This window comes from Antechinus flavipes, chromosome 2, assembly GCF_016432865.1.
Source record: "Antechinus flavipes isolate AdamAnt ecotype Samford, QLD, Australia chromosome 2, AdamAnt_v2, whole genome shotgun sequence".
NCBI lineage: Eukaryota > Metazoa > Chordata > Mammalia > Dasyuromorphia > Dasyuridae > Antechinus > Antechinus flavipes.
The window spans coordinates 450,767,517-450,794,542 of NC_067399.1; the positions used below are offsets into that span (position 1 = coordinate 450,767,517).

At 37.5% G+C, this 27,026-nt stretch overlaps 1 protein-coding gene across 1 annotated transcript in view; it reads right to left on the reverse strand.

The window, feature by feature from the left end:
* The window catches only part of EFCAB8 (EF-hand calcium binding domain 8), a 160,696-nt gene that overhangs the window by 67,714 nt on the left and 65,956 nt on the right, over nucleotides 1-27,026 (reverse strand). The window contains exons 14-21 of the mRNA XM_051979369.1: nucleotides 26,715-26,863; nucleotides 24,886-25,023; nucleotides 21,524-21,640; nucleotides 19,235-19,462; nucleotides 18,629-18,699; nucleotides 17,264-17,468; nucleotides 15,929-16,150; nucleotides 15,076-15,216 (exon numbers count right to left, since the gene is read on the reverse strand). Of these exons, the coding sequence (XP_051835329.1) occupies nucleotides 15,076-15,216; nucleotides 15,929-16,150; nucleotides 17,264-17,468; nucleotides 18,629-18,699; nucleotides 19,235-19,462; nucleotides 21,524-21,640; nucleotides 24,886-25,023; nucleotides 26,715-26,863 (1,271 nt within the window). The remainder of the gene's footprint in view (nucleotides 1-15,075; nucleotides 15,217-15,928; nucleotides 16,151-17,263; nucleotides 17,469-18,628; nucleotides 18,700-19,234; nucleotides 19,463-21,523; nucleotides 21,641-24,885; nucleotides 25,024-26,714; nucleotides 26,864-27,026) is intronic.

Consider the following 27,026-nt stretch of genomic DNA (forward strand, 5'->3'; position numbering starts at 1 on the left):
TATACACACACCCAAAGCACCCATACACACATATATATACATAATATCCAGTGATACACACACCAAAGCACCCATACACATATATATATATATATATACATAATATCCAGTGATACATACCCAGAGGTATTCATACAAACATATATACATACATATCCAATGATATATACACACCCAGAGGTATTCATACAAACATATATACATAATATCCAATGATATATACACACATCCAAAGCACCCATACACACATATATATACATAATATCCAGTGATACATACACATACCCAGAGGTATTCATACAAACATATATACATAATAGCCAGTGATACATACACATACCCAGAGGTATTCATACACACATATATACATAATATCCAATGATATATACACACACCCAAAGCACCCATACACACATATATATACATATATCCAATGATATATACACATACCAGAGGTATTCATACAAACATATATACATAATAGCCAGTGATACATACACATACCCAGAGGTATTCATACACACATATATACATAATATCCAATGATATATACACACACCCAAAGCACCCATACACACATATATATACATAATATCCAGTGATATATACACACACCCAAAGCACCCATACACACATATATATATACATAATATCCAGTGATACATACCCAGAGGTACTCATACAAACATATATACATAATATCCAGTGATACATACACATACCCAGAGGTATTCATACACGCATATATACATAATATCCAATGACATATACACACATCCAAAGCACCCATACACACATATATATACATAATATCCAGTGATACATACACATACCCAGAGGTATTCATACAAACATATATACATAATATCCAGTGATATATACACACATCCAAAGCACCCACACACACATATATATACATAATATCCAGTGATATATACACACACCCAAAGCACCCATACACACATATATATACATAATATCCAGTGATACATACACATACCCAGAGGTATTCATACAAACATATATACATAATAGCCAGTGATACATACACATACCCAGAGGTATTCATACACACATATATACATAATATCCAATGATATATACACACACCCAAAGCACCCATACACACATATATATACATAATATCCAGTGATACATACACATGCCCAGAGGTATTCATACAAACATATATACATAATAGCCAGTGATACATACACATACCCAGAGTATTCATACACACATATATACATAATATCCAATGATATATACACACACCCAAAGCACCCATACACACATATATATACATAATATCCAGTGATATATACACACACCCAAAGCACCCATACACACATATATATATACATAATATCCAGTGATACATACCCAGAGGTACTCATACAAACATATATACATAATATCCAGTGATACATACACATACCCAGAGGTATTCATACACGCATATATACATAATATCCAATGACATATACACACATCCAAAGCACCCATACACACATATATATACATAATATCCAGTGATACATACACATACCCAGAGGTATTCATACAAACATATATACATAATAGCCAGTGATATATACACACATCCAAAGCACCCACACACACACATATATATACATAATATCCAGTGATAAATACACACACCCAAAGCACCCATACACACATATATATACATAATATCCAGTGATACATACACATACCCAGAGGTATTCATACAAACATATATACATAATAGCCAGTGATACATACACATACCCAGAGGTATTCATACACACATATATACATAATATCCAATGATATATACACACACCCAAAGCACCCATACACACATATATATACATAATATCCAGTGATATATACACTCACCCAAAGCACCCATACACACACATATATATACATAATATCCAGTGACACATACCCAGAGGTATTCATACAAACATATATACATAATATCCAGTGATACATACACATACCCAGAGGTATTCATACACGCATATATACATAATATCCAATGACATATACACACATCCAAAGCACCCATACACACATATATATACATAATATCCAGTGATACATACACATACCCAGAGGTATTCATACAAACATATATACATAATATCCAGTGATATATACACACATCCAAAGCACCCACACACACACATATATATACATAATATCCAGTGATATATACACACATCCAAAGCACACACACACACACATATATATACATAATATCCAGTGATATATACACACACCCAAAGCACCCATACACACATATATACCCAGAGGTATTCATACAAACATATATACATAATATCCAGTGATACATACACATACCCAGAGGTATTCATACACGCATATATACATAATATCCAATGACATATACACACATCCAAAGCACCCATACACACATATATATACATAATATCCAGTGATACATACACATACCCAGAGGTATTCATACAAACATATATACATAATATCCAGTGATATATACACACATCCAAAGCACCCACACACACACATATATATACATAATATCCAGTGATAAATACACACACCCAAAGCACCCATACACACATATATATACATAATATCCAGTGATACATACACATACCCAGAGGTATTCATACACACATATATACATAATATCCAATGATATATACACACACCAAAGCACCCATACACACATATATATACATAATATCCAGTGATATATACACACACCCAAAGCACCCATACACACATATATATACATAATAGCCAGTGATACATACACATACCCAGAGGTATTCATACACGCATATATACATAATATCCAATGATATATACACACACCCAAAGCACCCATACACACATATATATACATAATATCCAGTGATATATACACACATCCAAAGCACCCATACACACATATATATATATACATAATATCCAGTGATACATACCCAGAGGTATTCATACAAACATATATATATAATATCCAGTGATACATACACATACCCAGAGGTATTCATACACACATATATACATAATATCCAATGACATATACACACATCCAAAGCACCCATACACACATATATATACATCATATCCAGTGATACATACACATACCCAGAGGTATTCATACAAACATATATACATAATATCCAGTGATACATACACATACCCAGAGGTATTCACACTCACATATATACATAATATACATTGATATATACACACAACCAGAGGTATTCATACACACATATATACATAATATCCAGTGACATACACACACCCAGAGCGACGCATACACACATATATACATAATACCCAGTCACATATACACACATCCAAAGTACCCATACACACATATATTCATAATACCCAGTGACATATACACACACCCAAAGCACCCATACACACATATATATATACACATAATATCGAGTGATATATACATACCCAGAGGTATTCATACACACATATATGCATAATATCCAATGACATATACACACATCCAAAGCACCCATACACACATATATATACATAATATCCAGTGATATATACACACACCCAAACCACCCATACACACATATATATACATAATATCCAATGATACATACACATACCCAGAGATATTCATACAAACATATATACATATTATCCAGTGATATATATACATACCCAGAGGTATTCACACTCGCATATATACATAATATACATTGATATATACACACACCCAGAGGTATTCATACACACATATATACATAATATCCAATGACATATACACACATCCAAAGCACCCACACACACACATATATATACATAATATCCAGTGATATATACACACATCCAAAGCACCCACACACACACATATATATACATAATATCCAGTGATACATACACATACCCAGAGGTATTCATACAAACTATATACATAATATCCAGTGATACATACACATACCCAGAGGTATTCATACACACATATATACATAATATCCAATGACATATACACACATCCAAAGCACCCATACACACATATATATACATAATATCCAATGATATATACACACACCCAAAGCACCCATACACACGTATATATACATAATATTCAGTGATATAAACACAAACCCAGAGGTATTCATACAAACATATATACATAATATCCTGTGATATATACACATACCCAAAGGTATTCATACACACATATATACATAATATCCAGTGATATATACACATATCCCAGAGGTATTCATATACATATATATATATATATACATATATATACATATATATATATATATATATATATATATATATATATATATATATAATATATATATATACATATATATATATATATATATTTATATAATATGCAGTGATATATACACATACCCAGAGGTATTTACACTCACATATATACATAATATACATTGATATATACACACAACCAGAGGTATTCATACACACATATATACATAATATCCAGTGACATACACACACCCAAAGCACCGATATACACATATATACATAATACCCAGTGACATATACACACATCCAAAGCACCCATAAACACATATATTCATAATACCCAGTGACACATACACACACCCAAAGCACCCATACACACATATAAATACACATAATATCGAGTGATATATACATACCCAGAGGTATTCATACACACATATATACATAATATCCAGTGACATACACACACCCAAAGCACCCATACACACATATATACATAATATCCAGTGACATACACACACCCAAAACACTGATACACACATATATACATAATACCCAGTTACATATATACACATCCAAAGCACCCATACACACATATACACGTAATACTCAGTGACATATACACACACCCAAAGCACCCATACACACATATATATATACACATAATATCGAGTGATATATACATACCCAGAGGTATTCATACACACATATATACATAATATCCAGTGATATATACACATACCCAGAGGTATTCACACTGACATATATACATAATATACATTGATATATACACACACCCAGAGGTATTCATACACACACACACACACACACACACACACACACACACACACACATACACACACACACATATATATAAAATATCCAGTGATATACACACACTGAGGTATTCATACACATATATATACATAATATACAGTGACATATACACACACACAAAGCATCCATATACATGTATATTAACATAATATCCAGTGATATATACACATACCCAGAGGTATTCATACACACATATATACATAATATCCAGTTAAATATGCACACACCCAGAGCTTCCACACCCACACCCACACACGTATACACATAATATCCAATGCTACACACACACACCCAGAGGACCCATACACACACAAACTCACATTTATACATAATATCCAGTGATATACATATACCCAGAGATATTCACACTCACATATATATATAATATCCAGTGATATATACACATACCCAGAGGTATTCATACTCACATATATACATAATATCCAGTGATATATACACATACCCAGAGCACCCATACACATATGTATATATATAATATCCAGTGATATGCACACACTCAGAGGTATTCATACTCACATATATACATAATATCCAGTGATATATACACACACCCAGAGCACCCATATACATGTATATATACATAATATCCAGTAATATACACACATACCCAGAGGTATTCATACACACATATATACATAATATCCAGTGATATATACACATACCCAGAGCACCCATACACATATGTATATACATAATATCCTGTGATATACACACACTCAGAGGTATTCATACTCACATATATACATAATATCCAGTGACATATACATATACCCAGAGCACTCAAACACACATATATACATAATATCCAGTGACATATACACATACCCAGAGGTATTCATACACACATATATATATAAAATATTCAGTGATATATACACACACCCAAAGCACCAATACACACGTATATATATAATATCCAGTGATATACACACACCCAGAGGTATTCATACACACATATATACATAATATCCATTGACATATACACACACCCAGAGCACCCATACACATGTATATATACATAATATCCAGTGATATATATACACACCCAGAGGCACTCACAAACACATATATACATACATATCCAATAATAGCCTCGCCCAGAGGCCCTCACACACTCACATGTATTCATACATATCCAATGACAGACACAGCCAGAGGTACTCACACACATGTATACATATATATCCCATGATAGACACACCCAGAGGCACACACATGTATACATACATACATACCTATCCATTAATAGACCCACCCAGATGCACCCATACACACAAATATACATACATATCCCATGACAGACACACCCAGAGGCACTCACATACACAAGTATCCATACCTATCCAATGACAGACACACCCAGAGGCACCCATACATACAAGTATACATACATATCCAACGATAGACACACCCGAGGCACCCATAAAAATTGAAAACTGCACAGAGAAACAGGCACACTGCTAGAGAAACAGACAGAAATCCATTGCCAGCCACACCATCCAAAAATCCCCAATGACAGACACACAGTCATACTTAGCGCCCCACACCCAGTGACATATACTACAGTCCTTACACAGACCCATAACCTCACATAAACATGTCTTCCCACAGACAACAACAACAACAAAAAAAAGGTGAGCACACACACTGACAGAACTATATGCATACACCTATAACCATGAAGTGAAAAACAGTCATATACAGAAATCAGCACAACCATACAAAGAGACACTGAAATAGAGATACCAAAGATAAGTACACACAGAGGTAGTCAGATCCCCACAGACACAAATACTTGCACAACCACAACAGAGACATGAGCGCGAGCACACGGTCACACAGAAAGGTGTGCTTGTTCAAAAATAATGAATATGTAAATACAAGGTGCATACTAAGACCCACTCAGCCAGAAACGTAATCATTTACAGAAACCAACCAGTGGCAGAGACAAAATGAGGTCTGCACAAAGCCATGCCCTACAGATACACAGAGACATGCCCACACAAACAGATGTGTCCCCCAGACGCTTGACCACGCTGACACAGAAACATGTACCCAGAGGTGTGAACACATACAGAAAGAGACAATCACAAGTGCTGGTGACCTTTGTGCAGATAGAGATGTGTGCACCCAAAGCTGTGTGCCCACCAAAACAGAATGCATACCCACAGATCTACGTATATAGAGACTGAAAGAAGTATGCGTTTAACCCTAGAAAGAGAAATAGAACACACCCAGCCCCTCCAAAGAGCATGTGGACATACCATGTAACAATAAAGGAGAGATGTACATTCATGTACCAACAGGAACAGACACACACACACACACACACACACACACATACACACAAGTCCATGCTCAAAGAAAAAGATTCATACACATAGAAAGGCATACATAAAACTACAGAGAAGCAGACACAAAGTGAATCGCAGACAGTCACACGCAGAAACTAATACAACATATACAAAGACACAAAAGGATTTCTAAAGCATACATTCACACATGGACACACAGAGACAGAGCACTCCCTGTGTGCAAGATGCACCCATGGCACACACAGAGAGACACTCGCAGCCACAGGGTCTGCCACATCAAAGATACAAAGACACTGACACAAAACACAGAGATGTGTGCACAGAGAGAAGCCTGTGCATACAGAGACAACCACAGCCTCACAGATACAAACCTACACACACACATACTCACACTCTGCTAGAGAAAATCACACACAGAAACCACAGCTATACACAGAAACAAAGATGCATACAAAGCTGTACAAATGAAGGAGCAATTAGATGGTAATGGATAGAGCACCAGGCCTGGAGTTAGGAGAATCTGAGTTCAAATCCGGCTTTAATACATGCTGTGTGACCCTGGGCAAGTCACTTAATACCAATTACCTCTCAAAAAACAAACAAGCAAACAAATAAATATACAAACTAAGAGATAAAACACATACACAGGCACTTCTGAACATAGAGAAATATTACTGTACAGAGACACAAAGACACCTGAACAAAGAAACAAACAAAAAGGGACAGAGAGAACATGAGTATATAAAGCAACACACAAAAGGAAAAATGGATAGACATGTAGGACAGAGAGCCACAGAGATAGAAAAAGTTACGTGGGGACAGAGACACACAAAGGAACAGAGAGATGCAGAAGTTATGGGGCAGAGGTACATAGGGGCAGAGGAAAACATATAGAAGGACAGATACACACACCTATGTGCGCACACAAGGATAGAGGGACACACCAATACAATGATACACCATGATACATGTTCTCACACATGGGCAGAGAAACCATAGACAGCAATCAACATATAAAGTGATAGAGAAAAGCATGCACGCAGAAAGGAGTCAAGAGTATACACAGAAAGAGAAGAAAATTTCCTATGTATCCAAAGACAGAGATGTGCTAATGCAGAAAGGCGTGAAATCATGTAGATGAGATTATTTACACATACAGAGACATGTCTCTACCATCTCTAAGGACAGAAACATACTGAGGCAGAAATGTACACAGATATATAAAACGTTACACACACACACACACACACACTCCCAGAGATACAGACAGCAACGAAGAGCCACTTAGTCATATAGTCATATAACCCACACAGTCACATAGCTCCACAAGGAGGTACATATATAAATTCCCAGAGACAAATACATCTACAAAAAAACCTACAGACATGTCCACAAAGAAATACACAGACACACACAACCACAGAGTCCATTCAGAGATTCACATATATACAAGGAGGTAAGCAATATAACAACCACCCACTGGCACACACAGAAACACAACCAGTCACTTATACACAGATGCCCACATACAGACCCTCAAACAGGCACATGCAGAGACCTACAAAGCCACACTGAACTAAGTATACACACCGAGGCACATAAGAGATAGAACCACATACAGACACAGGAACAGACATTCACCTACCCAGAAACATGTGCCAAGAAACAGACATGTAAACACCTAGAAACATACCCAGAGAAAAATACTCAGAGATGTAAAGAAACATATGCATTCATACCTATACATAAGGTCTCATCTATGCATTCACACACACACACACACACATCTACACAGAGAAATAACTCCATACAGAAACAGATACCTACAAAGAGAAAAGATATATAGAAACAGAAATAGACACATTTAGACCAAAAAACGGAAATGGACAAATACAGGCAGTCACAGAAAAAGAGACAGAGAAATACAAGTCAGAGATCTGCTCAGAGACAGAGACAGAACAGAGACCTATCTACAGAGTCTAACAGACCCAGAAACAAACAGAACTAGAGACACGCAAAGGCAGAGTCAAAGACACACAGAAACTAACACAGAGAAAGTCACCAAGAGATTGAGGTAAAGTTATACACATGGAAACACACACATATAGGAAAAGTAAGAGACACAACTGTACAGGGAACAACGGATTAAGAGACTAAACAGGGAGACAGGGCGGGGGTGGAGGGAGGGGGGAATTAAGAGAGAGACAGAGAGGAGAGACAGAGACAGAGAGGAAAGACAGAGACAGAGAGGAGGGACAGACAAAGAAAACAGAGAGAGAGAGAAACAGAGAAAAGAGACAGAGACAGAGAGAAGAGAGAGACACAGACAAACAGACAAAGAGACAGAAACAGAGAAAGAAAGAGACAGAGACAGTGAGTGAAAGAAAGAGAGAGAGAGAGAGAGAGAGAGAGTGTGTGTGTGTGTGTGTGTGTTTATGTGTGTGTGTATGTGTGTGCACAAAAACAGTCACAGAGACTCTAAGTCCAAACCAGAGCCAGAGATCAATTTAGAAAGCAAACCACAGCGAGAACAAAAGAGCAACAAACTGAACTACAATCAGATTATACAAGACACAGAGGAAATAAGATGGGGAAAGGAGTTTCTAGATAAAACAGCCTGGAATTTTGGGATCACTTAGCTAAGGGTTCCTTAATCATTTTTTGTGTAATGGACCCCTTTGGCAGTCTGGTGAAAACTATATTCTCTCCAAAATGAATAAAACAAAATACAAAGAGAAAATAGTTATTCTGAAATATAATGATCAAAAAATATATATTTTAATCAAAACAAGTTCATAGACTCCATGTTAAAAACTCCTGGCCCAGAGTATCTAACAAGAAAAAAAAAAAAATCAAAGAATGGAGAGGATCAGCTGAAGAAACAAGGAATATTTCTCTTGAAGAAAGAACTATGGCATGATAAGAGGGGTGGGGTAGAGGGATGTGATTGCTATCTTCATTTATGACAGCACCCAGAATTTCAAGAATTGTTAGAAACATCAGAGACTAGTTAGTCCATAATTAAACTGGAATCTTTCCCTTCCTCCCTCTTCTCTATCTCAGTGTGTGTCTGTCCTTCTCTCTCTCCACCTCCTCATCCTCTGTCTTCTTGTCTGACTCTGTAGATCACTCTCCAGCTTTTTCAATCTACCTCCTTTTTCCCTTCAATTTATTGTTCACAGCTGCCACTGTGTGTGTGTTGCTTTCTCTCTGCATATGCAATATATTCAAACAGTCATCTTGCCCTCTGCTTAGAATCCACTTTTGAGGCAATATATTTGAAGGGCTATGAAGTGAAAGGAAGATTATAAACTTGTTCTGTTCAAATCCAGAAGGCAGGATGGGTGGAAACTTCAGAAAAACATATTTCAGTTCAAAAGAAGGAAATTATAAACAGAGAGACAAAGGGGAGAGTTAGAGCAAGAACGAAGAATAAAGGAGACAATATCTACACTTAGTACAAAGTACAGCAGACACTCTCTAAATGCCTATTTCCTTCCCTAAAGGGGAAAACAGCTGTTTTAGGAGATAGAAAGGTTCCTCAATGGAGAGCTTCAACCAGTCAGGGGGAGTGTGGCTGGAATTCTTGTTCTTATATATACAGATTGAAGTAAATTACTTCTAAGGTTCCTTTTCAACTCTTTGATACTAGCCCTAATTTTGTTACTAACTCATATGATTTTGGGCAAGTCCTTTCCCATTTTCCTCAGTTACTTCACCTGTCAAATGTGCATAATAAAACTCTGATCTCATAGGGATTTGGTAAGGGATCAAATGTAAAAATTCTTAGGAAATATATAAAATGCCAAACAAATACAAGGTTTAATAATAGGAATGATATATTGAAGAAAGATAAATATTTGTGAAGTTGTCATCTACTGTTCCTAAAGCCTCAAACAAGGACCTCATGGTATCAGCCTGCAAAAATATAACTACTGATATAATTTTCTTCTCATACCCATTTCCATCTCTTTACTCCTCCTCACACATATACACTTCCATTTTACCTTCAAAAATAGGTCAATTCTTGATTTTATTTATCTACTGGTAATGGGCTGCTAGATGGTGCAGTGGATAGAGCACCACATCTGAAGTCGGGAAAACCTAAATACAAATCTGGCCTCAGACACTATGTGATCCTGAACTGTTTGCCTCAGTTTCCTCATCTGTAAAACGAGCTAGAGAAGGAAATAGCAATCTCCTCCAGTATCTTTGGCAAGAAAACCCCAAATGGATCATGACTGAAATGCCTGAAAATCTATTGGCAAATTTTTCATTCTGGTTCTCTGAAATACTTCAGGGGCAGTAGTAGCTCTGCAGGATACATGATATAGCATGTTTAATGTATTGATCATGACTGTACCAAAAAAAAAAAAAAAGGCCAGCAATATTTTAGGTTACATCAATCCATCAACCAAGAAATATTTATTTTCATGCCTACTATGTGCCAGAATGCAATGCCAAGTGCTGGAAATACTAAGACAAAAATGAAACTAATCCTGACATAAAGAAGGGCATTCAATTGGATGTACAAAAATGTATAAAAAAGGAGAATATTCAGTTGTATTATAAAGTGTATAAAAGTCTAGTATCCAGGATGAAGACTTAAGTCCTATTGTCCTCTCTCCTCATATCCCATCTGGGCTACTGCTCTCAGCTCTAGAAACTGGATTCTAATAAGAATAAACTGAAACATGTCTAGAAGATATTGACAACAACAGAGAAGGAATTAGAAACTATATCATAAAAAATCAGATGAAGGTACCAGGGATATTCGAGAAAGAAAGAATCTAGTGGAGATTGAAAAGGAGGGAGACAAGAGAGTACTTTTGTCTAGCAATAAACAGCATGATGAATAAAGTGCGAGACTTTGATTTGGGAAGACCTAATTTCAAATCCTATTTTAATAACCCACTAATTGTATGATCCTGGGTAAATGACATCACCTCAAAGCCTCAATTTGCTCATCTTTAAGTGAGTAGAAATAGCATCTACCTTACAGAGTTGCTGTATCAACTTAGATAGCATATAAAAAGCACTTTGGGAAAAAATCTTTAAATATTATGCAAATGAACTAGTGGTTTATCAATACATGTTATGTGTAATATATATTTTATATTACATATAAGTATATGTTATATTTATATATAATTATTATCTATTATATGTTATTAAATATTAAAAGAGGTGTAGGGAAGCAAATATTCAGATTGGTCTCTGCAGGTACAACTTGGACTACTCAGTAATAAGTTACAGAAAAGTAGATTTAAGTTCAATATTAAATCTGAGGGTATATTCATAAATTGAGGAAAGGATGAACATGTTATGGTATGGAATTTAATATGGATAGAATTGTATTGTACTTCAAAAGCAGTCATAATTCAGGAACTGTTCATGCACTAATAGGATATCTACTAAGAAAAGTGGCAGGTTTGTATTGGAGCACCCTTGAAAAAAGATATGTTAAATTTTTAATTGAAGTTAGATGGTATAGTGAATAGGATAGACCTGGAGTCAGGGAGATCAAAGTTCAAATCTAACCAAAGCACTTATTAGTTGTATGTCTCAGAATGAAGCTCTTAAAACAATGTGCTGCAGTTTCCTCATCTATAAAATGTGGATAATAATAACATCTACCTCCCAGAATTGTTGTGAGGATCAAAGAAGATAATTGGAAAGTGCTTGGCATAGTGCCCAGCACATGGTTAAGAGCTATATAAATGTAAGCAATTATTACTTTCAGAATGAGCATGTACACCTCAAAACTCAGCAGATGTTACAAATTAAGGCTTGCTTTGTTTTGAGGGTTGTCTATACTTAAGTAATGGAGAAAATCTTAATAATGCTAATTAAATTTTATGCATATAATTTTCCCTCAGAGTCAATTGTTAAACATTTGTCAGTATACCACTGAGTGCAGGGCACTGCTGCTAGTCATTAGGAAGAAAAATCAAAATGTTTCCCTCTTTTGATATAACTGATGGACCTAATTCTTAAGGTTTCTATGGCAAAGTATCACCCAAGCATATATCCCATGATCCTTGGGGTCCCTTATCAAATATCTATCAGGCCCCTTTCCCTGAATTTTCTCAGCTCTCTCCATCAATGCAAGTTAGCAACACAGAACATCCAATCTTAGCTGCTCAAAATATTAAGAGATTAGGTTACTTACCCACTGTTGCTTGTCAAATATCAGAGGGTGCCATAATAGGTATTTAATAAATCTATTCAACTGAATTCCACCAGGCCTGGTGGAAGAACCATGATTCTGACTCATGTCACTATATTCAGATGTAATAATAATAGTAAATTTTCATGTTCTTAGCATTTTAATGTTTACAAAGCATTCTCTTTACAACCAGCCTGTGAGGGAGGGAGGGAATGAATTATTTCCCCTCTTTTACAAATAAGGAAATAGAAACTCCAAAATATTATAATGACAGGGAGCGCCAGAAAGGGGGAAATGACTGACACCCATGTTTGGGGATCCAGGGACAGAGAAGTGAGAGTATTTCCAAAGTTATACAATCTAGCTGCGCCACAAAGAAGTAGGCAAACTGAAAAAGGCACCAAAGAGTACTTAGGTGTGATGTGTAGAAAAAAGTCTAAAACTAGGAAAAACTGCTCAGTTGGGATTCCATCTCTAGGACCTTTCCTACTGCTCCACCCTACTCTCCCCGCAGGACCTTGAAGCCATAGTGATCTTAGGTCGTGCAGAAAAATTCCATCCAGAGCCCAAAATAGAGAGTTCATCATAGCACTCTAGAGTCCTCTGTTTCCTCTTTTGCTATAGCTATAGCCAGGTCAGCAATTTCAGAGAAGGTGCCCAGGGGATAACCTGACCCAACAGTAATAAGATCTGGAAGTGAAAGGGTCCTTGGAGGTCATTTGGTTCAATCCCACCATTTTACAGAAAAAGCAATTTGCCCAAAGCCACACAGGCACTAAAAGGTGGGATGCCATGTCCTCTGACTGCCAATCCAGGTCTCTTTCCTCTACACCCCATAAACTCCCCACAAATAGTTTATTTTGCAATCAAGGGTGTTTGAACCTTATTTCTACTTTTTGTTCCCAGATACAAATTCAACAAAACAGTTATACTTCTTATATAGGCCAGCTAGTTCCCAGGAGATAGAGCCATGGCATAACATATCTGAGCATATAAACCCTCCTTCCTCCCTCTCAGAATTTACATATATGTGTGTATATTTATTTTGTATGTGTGTGTACATGCATGTCCATATGAACACATTATACCTCCATTATAAGAAGTTCCTTGAGGGCAGGAACTGTTTCACTTTGTTCTTTATACCCCCAGCACTGAGCATAATGCCTGGCACATACCACCTACTTGATAAATGCTCACTGACTAAGTAATGCCATGGCCAACACCAGCTCTTCTCCTCCACCTCTTTTTGTTAACAGTTGTTCCTAGAGATTGGAACCACTAACTGAGTTTAAGAATGGCAGATAACACCACTACTAAGCCATCACCTAAACTCATAATTACCCAAAGCATTCAGGGTGACAGAGAAAACCGGTCTCTGTGGTCCCCACTACCCATCCCCTGGGATTTAGAAATGGATAGATTCCCAAGCAAATCTTGCCATAGTTTGAGAAACGGACCCCCCCGATGAGCTTAGCCAACCTTCTCCACAGACGCCATTGTGTCTTTCTTTTCTTTCTGCCTAGTATAATCGTCATTTTCTTTCTGCTTATTTTTGCTCCAAGTTTTGCTTTGAGGTCTCATTCCATTCACTGGCTTAGAGTTGACACCGCTGCAAGGTTTCTGTAAAAAAAGAGGAGCATCCTACCCCACCCCACCCCACACACAAGCCCATGTTATTTCTCTGGGGCAATCTGAGATCCTTGAGGGAATGCTGCCCCATTCCATGCAGCTGATGTGGGAGTGGGGGGAGATAGCCCAGGAAGGAAAGGAATGGTAGTTACAGTGATCCCTCCGTGCCCCTTCTTCCTTCCCACCTATGGTATTCCCTCACAAGGGAGGGGAGGATTGAAAGAGAAACTCAGCAGCTGGGATGGTTGTGAAAGCCTTACTGATCATAGAACAGCAGCCACTCCACTCAGCCCAGACAGAAATAAACCAGGCAGAGTCTAAAAGAAACCAGGTGTATCCTAAAAGAAATTAGGTAGAGCAGACAAAATTAGGCAGCCTATATGAAAACATCAATGAAAACAGAAGCCAGAGAAATGGTATTATACTTCAGCATGGAGTAAAGAGAAGCCCTCTAGACATGGAGGAGAGGGCCCCCGGGGGTTCCATACTGGACTTTACCGTAAGGGTGGTATGATCTTGGGTAGGACATTTCAGGACTCTAGCCTTCAATTTCCTCAGCTACAAAATGGGGATCATCATCTGTCCTGCTTACCTCTGTCTGTCAGGACTGTTGTGAGGAATAAAACAGACACTAAATGGGAAAGGGCTTTGAAAAGAAGTTAACCTGTACAAGGGATTTTAATTGTTCTTTAGGGAGTCCCACCTGCAATTTGGATTGGATTGATAACTCCTTTGCACTCTTTCCTTCTGTGTATCTCAACGCAGGTGGGGCAGAGGCCAGGTTTCTGCGGATCTCATGTTTCTGAGTCTGGGAAGAAGCCCCACTTATGGGCCTCCAGAGGGACTTTTTTGCCCAGGACTTCTTGCCCCCAGTATTCTTGTTCACCAAATCAGCAAGTGTCACACGATCCTCCTCTTTGAAGACCTGCTCCCATAAGAAAGAAATCACCCTACAATAAGGACTTGAATTTGACTGGTTCCTCAAGCTGGATACTTGCTGAGGGGGAAGAGAGAGCAGCAGAATGGAAAGCACCATGTCGGGAGTCAGAGGACCTGGCCTCCAAACCCAGCTCTGACATCCGGCATAGATGACCTTGGCCAATCTCTGGGTCCCAGTTTTGCCATCTGCAACATGTTTATATGTTGGGTCAGACAGAAGACCTTTAAGGTCCTTCCCAGTTCTAAGACTATGAGCCTATGAAGAGCATCTGGTAGAGAAGTGAGTGGTGGGCTGCAATAGTGGCAACTGAAAGTCACGAGATCTGGTTCTAAACTCAGGTCCTCTACTACTAACAATGTGTGAACACGTCGCGTCTCTCTGGGCCCCATTTTCCACATCTATAAGACAGGGAGAGTTGGTGATCCAAATACTATGTCCAACATAGAACAAGACTACGTTTGTTGAACTCAAAGTCCTGAATTGCAGCAGGGCTAAAATCAATCCAGTGTCCCTTCTAAGTCTAAAACTATAGTATGGTGAGACCCCAGAAGGTGAGAACACTAGCCTGTCCAAAAAAGGAGCAAGCCAGCCCACATCCAAAACAGAGAATGTCAAAGCTCTTGTGTTCATGTGAGACCAGACCCGAGGGTGCCTGCTACACTTCTAACCTAGGATAGATGTAGAGAACCATTCTCTGAAAGGAAAAGGAGAAGGGAGAAAGGGAAAGAAAAGAAAGGAGAGGGAAGGTGAAGGAAGAGAAAAGGCTGGATTTCTAATCACTGCCCCTTGGCCCATTCTTTCAATTTATCCAATTATCAGTTTCCCTGAACCCCACTTAGGGCATAGTTCAAAATTCCCACTATCTATCTCAACAGTTAGGAAATTGAAATAGAGGGGCAGCTTTGTGACACAGTAGATAGAGTACCAGCCCTTAAGTCAGAAGGACCTGAGTTCAAATTTGACCTTAGATACTTAACATTTGGCTAGCTATGTGACCCTAGGCAAGTTGCTTACTCCAATTGCCTCAGCAAAAAAAAAAAAAGAAAAGAAAAGAAAAAGAAAAAGAAATTGAAATGGAATTCAAGAGTTTGTACATACCTTGATGGGCTTCAAGGCCAGGGGACCCTTTGAAGCATTGAAATGAACAAAGGGCTTCCCCCAGCTAACATTCCAGATGAAGATGTCACCATTATAGGAAGCTGATCCCAGGATGTTGCTATGGTATTTGGCCAGACACAGGATATCATCAGTGTGAAAGTAAGGCCAGTGGTCAAACAGGGGGATTACTTCTTTGTTTTGATACCTGGGACAAACCATCAGTCATCAGCCAAAAGCAGAGGTACTTTCTTACCTCAGAGTTCCCATGAAGTTCAGCAAAGCTCTGCTGACTAAAGCCACCTGGGGTGATCTGCTTCTCACATCAAAACTTTCTTCCAACCTAAAATCACAGAACCTCAAGAGTTCAGAAGGATCTCTGAAGTCCCCCAGTTCAACCACTACCTGAACCAAGGAATCCTTTGTATCACATGCCCAAGTGGTCACTGAGCCTAAGAAAGTGTTCAAGCACCTTCCATGATGTGGAGAGAGCCCAAAGTCTCATGATCTGATTCATTTTACTGTCAGACAACTTAAAATGTTTTAATTTCTCCTCTATAATGATTCCTATTCTTTCTTACTGTAATTGCAACCCCTTTGTCTAAGATTCAGATAATCTCAGAGTTAGAAGGCTCTCTCTGAGGTAAAAAAGAGTTCAGTTTATTGAATGAATAAATGAAGCATAAGATCAAAATAGTGGGGTTTTGTTTGGTTGGATTTTGAGATTTGTTTGGGGTTTTTTGACTTGTTTTTTTACTATTGTTGGCATATTGAGTTTGTAGTCATTAAAACCCCAGGGACTTTTTAATCAAAAATGACTCTCTAGTTCTGCTTTTCCTATCCCCTATCTAGGCAGCTTTTTTAAAAACTTATAGAACTTCACATCTATTCTTATTAAATTTAATCTCTTCTTCATTCTAAAAGATTAACATATCAAGATCCAGAAATGATTTTTCTTTAATTTCAATTATCATTCTTTACTTCTCTTGTGCATCTTATACTCCATTTTGCACTACAATCATTATACAGTATTGCATTTTGTGAGATCTTTGTACATGTATCATGCCCCCTCACTGCAGAGTGTAAGCTCTGGGAGAGTAGTATGACTGGCCTTATTGATCTTTAATTGCTCCTCATTCCCCAGAACAGCATTCTAAATGTAGGAAGCCCTGAATATACAGCTTCTAACTGACTTTCCTTACAAGTCACTATCACAGAGGGGATAGTGTCCCCAAGGAATCAAGTCTCTGGCCAATATTACAACTATCTGGATGAAGCAAGGACAGGCAGAAATAGAAAAAAGTCAGCATGCAGGGGATAGTGCTCAAGGGGAACACAAGCCTTCATGACCAGATATTTGCTACTTACAGGTACCAAGTGATCCTCTTATTCCACCCTGCCACATAGAATATCCCATTCACATGAATGATTCCATTGATCTGTTAAGAGAATAAAGAAAACCAGTTTTTCTCTGCTACCCCTGAAAAAAGAGCCATATGTGGATGCCTCAAATATGTAGTAAAAACAGGATCAGCTGGTGAATATTAAGAGTCAAGAAAGATCTGGTTTCAAGTGATGATTCTGAATAAACTAGGTGACTCTGGCAAGTCATTTGATCTGAGCCTCAGTTTCCTCATCTGTAAAATGAGCTGGAGAAGGAAATGACAATCTACTGCAGTACCTTTGCCAAAAAAAACCCAAATAGGGTTACAAAAGAGTCAGAACCAACTGTACAACAACTTGGGAGTCAGGAAGACCTGGGTTTGAGTCTTGACTCTAATAAATATTGGCGGTATGACCTGGGGCAAGTTACTTAACTGCTCAATGACCCAGTTTCTCTAAACTGTGAGTTAGGGGTAAGTGGTTGATCTGTATCAATGAATAGATTTTATATCCTGGGAGTACCCTACACACATGATAGCGCAGAGCTTTGCCTACAACCTTTCCATGCTTACAGCCCTTGGGAAGACTGACCTCCATTTGGTCTGGATTGGGAAAGTTCAACAGGCAGACCCCGAGGTTATAATTCCACATCTTGACTGTCCCATTTCTCATGCCGGTGAGGAGGCACCGCTCCAGCTCATCCAGGGCCATCGCTGTGAGCTCCACATCCTTGGACTCTGATACTGGAAACTCTTTCACCTTCTTCCCTGTCACCAACTCCCACACTCTTATCAAGCCATTCAGGCTACCGCTCACCACCTACTGAGAACAGATCTGGGAAGCCCAGGGGCCTTCCTTGCCACACGCAGGGTTAGACTCCATTAGAAAGGACACGGGCATATTTACAATAGTAGACTACAATAAACAGGTATCCCAATGAGCTGTGCTTGAAATTAAGATGTAGCTCTGGAGCCAGAGCTATCCCACCTGAGTAATCGGGTTCTCACCCAAGATAGCTCTACCCCAGAGTACACTATTCCCCAGCTGATAACCTGGTCACTAAAGGCTCCACACAAGAGAGAACAGGTATAACACCACACATATCAGACTAGGAGGGTTGTCCTCCTTCCTTTAACTACTTACTGAATAACACTGAATAAGCCACACTGCCCTCTCAGGCCTCCATTTCTTTATCTTTAAAATGAGCATGTTAGGGGGCAGCTGGATGTCACAGTGGATAGAACACCAGCCTTGGAGTTAGGAGGACCCTGAATTCAAATCTGACCTGACACTTAACCCTTCCTAGCTATGTAACCCTGGGCAAGTCACTTAACCCCAATTGCCTCAGCAAAAAAGAAAAAAAAGATTTTCTAAAATAAATAAATATGTTAGAATTATGCTGTACAAATATAATGGAATACTACTATGTTATAAGAAATGAGGAAAAGGACAGTTTCAGAATAACTGGGAAGACTTATATGAATTAATGTAGTGTGAAATAATCAAAACCAGAAGAACAATTTATACAGTAGCAGTAACATTGTGAAGATCAGAACTCTGATCAATGCAATGACCAACCAGCATTCCAAAGGACTAATAAAGCATATCACCTGTTCCTGATGACAGACTCAAGGTGTAGAATGAGATATATACTTTTTGGACATGGCTGAAATAGAAATGTTTTGTTTGACTACAAATATTAAAAGGATTTGGTTTTTCCTTCCTTCCCCCTCCAGTTTAGGGAGTCAGGAGGGAGAGGTGAGAAGATAAAATAGATCTTTGTTAATTTTAAAATATACATAATTTTTTCTTTTTTTTTTTTTTTTGCTGAGGCAATTGGGGGTTAAGTAACTTGCCCAGGATTACACAGATAGTAAGTGTTAAGTGTCTAAAGCCAGATTTGAATTCACAAGTCCTCCTAAACTACACATACAGTGCTCTATCCATTGCACCATCTATCTGCCTCTACAGATTTTTTTTTAAATAAATATGTTGGACTAGAGAAATTCCTATGGTCCCTTCCAGTTCTTAAATTCTATTTCAAATACTTTTTCATTGCTGATATTTCTTAACTGTTCTGTGAGAAGTCTATAAATGGATTGATAAAATTTATCCCACACTTCTGAAAAAAAAACTCAAAGTACAAGTGCAGCCTACTGACCAGGGCAAATTAAGCTTCTAGTCTAATGCCCTAACCATTCCAGGTTCCCTCCCCAGCTCTTTCCCATGAAGGCAAGGTTCAGTGACCTCACTGAGAAGCATTCATACTATGCTGAGCCTTGTTTAATGTTACATATTTTAATTATCCATTTGAGATTTATCCTTCTATTGAATCAATTAAGATGGCCATAAGGGCCATGCCTTACCTAAACATTAACTCCTTGGACCTAGCCTAACAGGCCTGTAATAAACGTTTGCCAAATGAATAAATTAGCTACAGTACCTCTTGGCATATGGGCTAAGCTTTCTGCTGAAAGGTACTAAACAGAACTCCTTTAACTTGTAGAAAGCAGCATGATTCAAATCCTATCTCCCACACTACCTGTGTGATCTTAGTCAAGCCCCTTTACTGCCCTAGGTCTCAGTTTCCTCATGTGTAAAAGTGAGAAGGTTGGAGAAAATTATCTTTACAATCTCGTTGAGCTCTGAGACTATAATTCTGTAACTGCTCCCTTGAGAGGGGGGTGGACAAGTAGTATTTTCTCTATTTGTAACTACAACTGCAGGAAGAGACCCATGGCCTCACACTGAGTGACCTAACACACACAACAATTCCTGCACCCAGGAAGCCAGTTTCCAGGCAAGTGTGTGATCCATAGTATTAGGAGATTCTTTTCTTTGGCTTTGCTACTGTTCTGCAGATTTAGCTTCTATCCTTACCTGCTTGACAGTCTTGCTATAAAGGACTCCACACACAACTGTATGGTGGGTTGTAGAAACTTCCTGTATTTTCCAGGTCCCTTCCTGGGCTTCCAGATAGCCAGTAAGAATCCCAATCTATATTTGAGATAAGACAAAGAGAAAATCAGGATAGTCTTGTCTTCTACAAGGATTCACTAATCAACAAGCATTTATTAGATATCTGTTTTGTGCCAATCATTGTGTTAGTTGCTAAGTGTCTGAGGCCTTGTTTTTGTTGTATCAACAAAAATAAGGCACTCTCTCTCCCCTCCAGGAGTTTACATTCTATCAGGGAAAATAACATGTACATGAATAAAAATAAACCAGATATATAAATACATGCATAGATATATATAACGCACACTCTGAGAAATTCAAAGACAAGAACAACTAAAATCCATCAAATAACCAATATTTAGTGAATGCCCACCATATATCTCAGGTTGAATGCTTAACTGTTTTTTAGGGAACACAGAAGATCTAATGTACTTTCTTGAGACATAATAGATGAAGAAGTATCCTGGACATAGAGTCAGATACAGTCAATGACTATCACTTATTAGAACATGACAAATAGTATATTGGAAAGAACCCTAGAATTGAAGTCACAAGCTCTGGGTATCTAATATCTAATCCTAGCTCATTCCTTAAGTACTTATGACCATAGAAAATTCACTTTATCTCTCTGGGCCTCATTTTCCTTATGTATAAAGTGAGAAGGTTTGTCTGTATTGTTTCTAAAGTCCCTCTCTTTTAGATTTAATAACTGATGCTTTTATTAACAATGGATATAAGTTATTTAGCTTCAATTTCCTTATCTGTAAAATGGGAATAATAACGCGTGGCATTACCTGTTTCACAAGATGTCATGAAGAAGATACTCTGGTAAATTAAATCTTCATACATTACAAAGATATAAGGCAATATTTTGTTTTTTAACTATTATTGTTGCTGTTGTTGCAGTCTCCAAACACCAAGGTTTAATGACTCTCTAGCAATCAGACTTAATCCTCCCAAACAATCACATTTCCAAAATCCAAGTACTATTCTATACAATCCTTTATACCCTATTTTTGTGCCTTTGTACTGGGTGTCGCCTATTCCTGAAATGTAATCCCACTTCAGCTGTTCCTCATAGAGTCTCTGTCTTTCTTGAAGATGGTCACATACCATCTTCTACTAGAAGTCTTTCCTGGCCCCCACAAGGCTACAGCCCTCTCTCCCAAACTACTTTGCATCTAACCATTGTGTTTTCTTTTAATATTTATATTTGCTTATATGTGGACTGCTTGTTTCTCCCCATTAACATGCAAACTCCTTATAAGTGAAGATTGTTTCATTCATTGCTTTTGTATTCTTAAATGTCTATAGTGGAGTGCTAAATAAATGTTTGATGACTGAGAAAGCAGCTTCCATCTTTCTATTATTAAAAATAGCATTTTCCACATGTTTAAGCACTCTATAATTCATAAAATAATATCCACTACCTCACACGAGTCAGTTTAATAAAACTAATAATAATGGCAGCTAGCATATAATGTGTGCAGATATGCTTATACATACAGATACATATACACACATATACATGTAAGTAATAAGATGCTACACATAATTGTTTATATATAAATATGTAAGTTGAAATATCATTAAATGTATATATTTATAAATTATTTGTATATATTATAATTATAATATGTATTTCCATGTTATATTTTATATATTTATATCTTAATAATATATTTTTCTATAATATAGTGTAATATATTTCTGAATAATACATATATTTTTACATAATTATTTTAATATTTTCATATATACTATATATGTGTATATTTGTGATTTACAAAACATATTATCTTTATCCAATCTTTATAATAATCCTGTGTAATATATTTCTGAATAATACATATATTTTTACATAATTATTTTAATATTTTCATATATACTATATATGTGTATATTTGTGATTTACAAAACATATTATCTTTATCCAATCTTTATAATAATCCTGTGACATAGATAAATTATCATACCCATTTTAAAGAGAAGTCCAGAGAGATGAAGCCTTCATGCAAATGGGGAATTCTCTCTCCTTCTAGGATTTCAATTACTGTCTGTATCACTCGTATGAAACTAACCCAATGGCACCTTAGATGATTTAACTTTTCAAGTATTTCTCTAGCTAGACCATGAATTTCCTGAAAGTAGGGACCATGTTTTGTATCCTTCAAAGTACCCAGTAGGATTGCCTTATACACCGTTAGTGCCCAAGAACTGTGGCACTAACTGGACTGAATTGTTTATTTTGGATTACTTCCTAGAACTGGAATGACAGACACCAATGTAGCCAAAAAGTGTGCACTGATGGAGCTGTAAGGGAACCTACTGAAATCTCTGCCAGCACATGAGAATGAACATAGTCAGAGGCTGACAGAGAAGAAAAGGCCAGAGCCTTCAGTCATTTGCCTAGTGAACAAAACCTGGATAATACTCCTCTCAGGAAATTACCCTGAACACTCCAATGAATAATTCCCTATCTTCAGACTTCACTTAGTACTTTCTTATACCTCTCGTATCTTCCTTATGTGGTATTTTATGTTATGATCATCAATATAAATTCCCTTATCCCCTACTAGATTCTAAACTTCAGGAAGGGAGGAACAATGTGAGCCTCAAGTACCTCTAATACAAGTGCTTTGCACACAACAACCCTTTAATAAGTGTCTGCCAGAACTGAGCTGTTCCTCGTCAGTATCCATTATCTAATCTAGAGCTTGTATCCTCTTTTCTGAATCTTGCCCTGATGCTTTTGCAATGTCAAACCCTGAGATTCAAATTCCCCAACCTGGTGGATGCTAAGAACACTGTATTTGGAGTTAGAAGACATGGGTTCAAATCTTGACTCTGAATGAGTTCTCATATATTTAATTTTAGAGAGAATGTTTTTTTGTTATGTAAAATTATTTTCTATATAATCAAATCTATTAACTGTTTCAAATTATTATTTTTTTGATTGTTATTTCCTTCTACTTTTAAAATTACAGCAACAACCAAAAAAGGTTGCTGAACCCATTAGTGTTTATAGCAGCATGGGTGAGACATGGATTCAAATCTAAAATGGTGAGGAATTTAACTAGCAAATATGGGAAGAAAATGTATTACAGGCATTTGAAACATCTTTTCCCATTCTAAATCCCAGGATACTAGACTAGAATTCTTTTATTAGCTTTTTGAAGAACCAATAACTAATAGCTAATGACTAATGAGCAATATACTTCAAAAAAACACTCTTTTTTTTTCCCCAAATGTTATCTCCATTGACTCAAAAGCTTGTCACTCACCGAATAGGTACCACAAACAAAGGTGTCATTAGCCTTGTGGAAATAAGCACAGGTTATAGGATGATTTCCCAGGGCAAAAAATTTCCCTGAAAAGGACTGGAAACACAGAAGGTTGTGTATATACCACAGACGGATATTCTGAGGGGGAGAAATATACAGAAGTTAGGATAGGAATACAGACTGTTTTATTGAAAAGTTCTGAAAGGTAGATCAGCAAGTATTATTTATTTCTATTTTTCAGATAAGGAAATGAGGCTCAGAGGAACTGCACAGATCGGGAACTAAGTGGGATTTTAGAGATCATCTAATCAAACCCCTTTCATTTTGCAGAAATAGGAAATGGAGGCCCTGAAAGGCAAAGTGACTTAGTTAAAGTCATACAGCTATAAAATGGAAGGACTGAGATTTGAACTCAAATCCCCCAATTCTAAATCTAATGTTATTTTCCTTTGTCCCAGGCTGCCTCTTCAATAACCCCAATACCAGTCTTAGACAAGTAATGGTAAAAATGATAACAATGAGATATAACATCCAGTCCTCAAGCCCAAAATTGCTGTAGTCATTTCTTCTGTCCATCAGACAGATGACAGTATGAAATAGTGGCAAGAGCTCTAGGTTGGGAGCCAGGACTTCTGATAACACTCTATATGGCTTTGGACAAGCACCTTCCCTTCTTTGGGTTTTAATTGTCTTCTCTGTCATATGAAGGCATTGAATATCTGATTGTTGAAGTCCTTAGATAAATTTAACAGTTTATGATTAAAATCTGTGTGACACGGAGAGCTCTGCCAAAAGGCCAGACCAACCTGTATTGGGGCAAGATTTAAGGAGGCCCTAAAAGCCCTCTCTTTCCCAAAGAAACTTTCTTCACTAGTCTGCCAAGGTGTCTTTGGCACCCAATCTAATGTTATTTCCATTATACCTTGGTACTTCTTTCAAGGTTAAGGGACCAGTAAAAATACAAATAAGGTTGCAGGGGTCAATGTTGGAAAAATTACCTATGCATATGCTTTGTGAATAAAAAGCTTTAATTAAAAAAGAAAAGAAAAGAAAATAGATATATGGATGGATATTTCAAAAGATAAATACATATATATAGTAAAGATAGCAGGGCTTTAGGTATGCACTAGCCTGAAATTCAATGTTGTTTCTTTAAGGTTAAGTAAAGAATAGGTAAAAATGCATATGTGCTAACTGAGAGGGCATCAAACTACCCTGTATATGAAGTCTGTATTCAAATCCCAAGTAGGCCACAAGGTCTGTGTAACTTTGAAGGCCTGAATTTATTTTACTTTTTCTTAATCAGACATGATTTCATCGATGTGAAAAGATGCAGATAAGGGGTGCCCTCTCCCAATGCCGCCTGGGGCAGCAAGAAAGGAAATGATTTCCCTGTTTGACAAGAAGCACGTCTTGAAGCTGGATCTTCCTGACCCTGGGGCTAGCTGTCTTTCTGCTACACCACAACACTTATCTCTTTTCACTAGAAAAAGGATAGGGTTGAGCTCTATGATCTCTAAGGTCTTTCACAGCTCTAATCCCTGTGATGCTATATCATACAGATGGGACCCCCAAAGTAGGGGCTCTGAATAGTGTGGTAAAGGCAGGAAAGGCTCGGGTATATCAAAGGAAAAGACACTGAAATAGAACTGAGAGTGGGAGGAGGCTCTGCTTCTAATTCAATGTGTAACCTTGAAATAGTCACTTCCCTAAGGCCACTATTTCTGCCTCTAAAATGACAAGGATGGACTCTAGACGGTTTCTAAGGGGCCTTCTGTGGGGAATGGAAGAGAGGGGTTTGGATAGAAGGTACCAGTGGGAGAGAGTACTTTGTCTCTGGAGATACTAATGATGCAGTTGCTTTTTCCATTCACAATAACATGAGTCACTGAGGTCTGGTGTCCCTTCATCTGCCATATGGGCTTCTTTATGAAGAGAGGATTCCACAGGAGAATGATTGGATCATAACCACCAGTCACTGAGATTTAAAAAAAAAAAAAAAAAAAAGGATCAGCCTAAATACATTTCAGATCCTGAAACAAGAATCCTCCTTCTTTAAAGAATCCTTCCTTAGTCAGAGAAGTCAGAGAAGAAAGGAAGGAAGGAAGAGAAGAAAGGAAGAAGGGAGGGAGGGAGAGAGA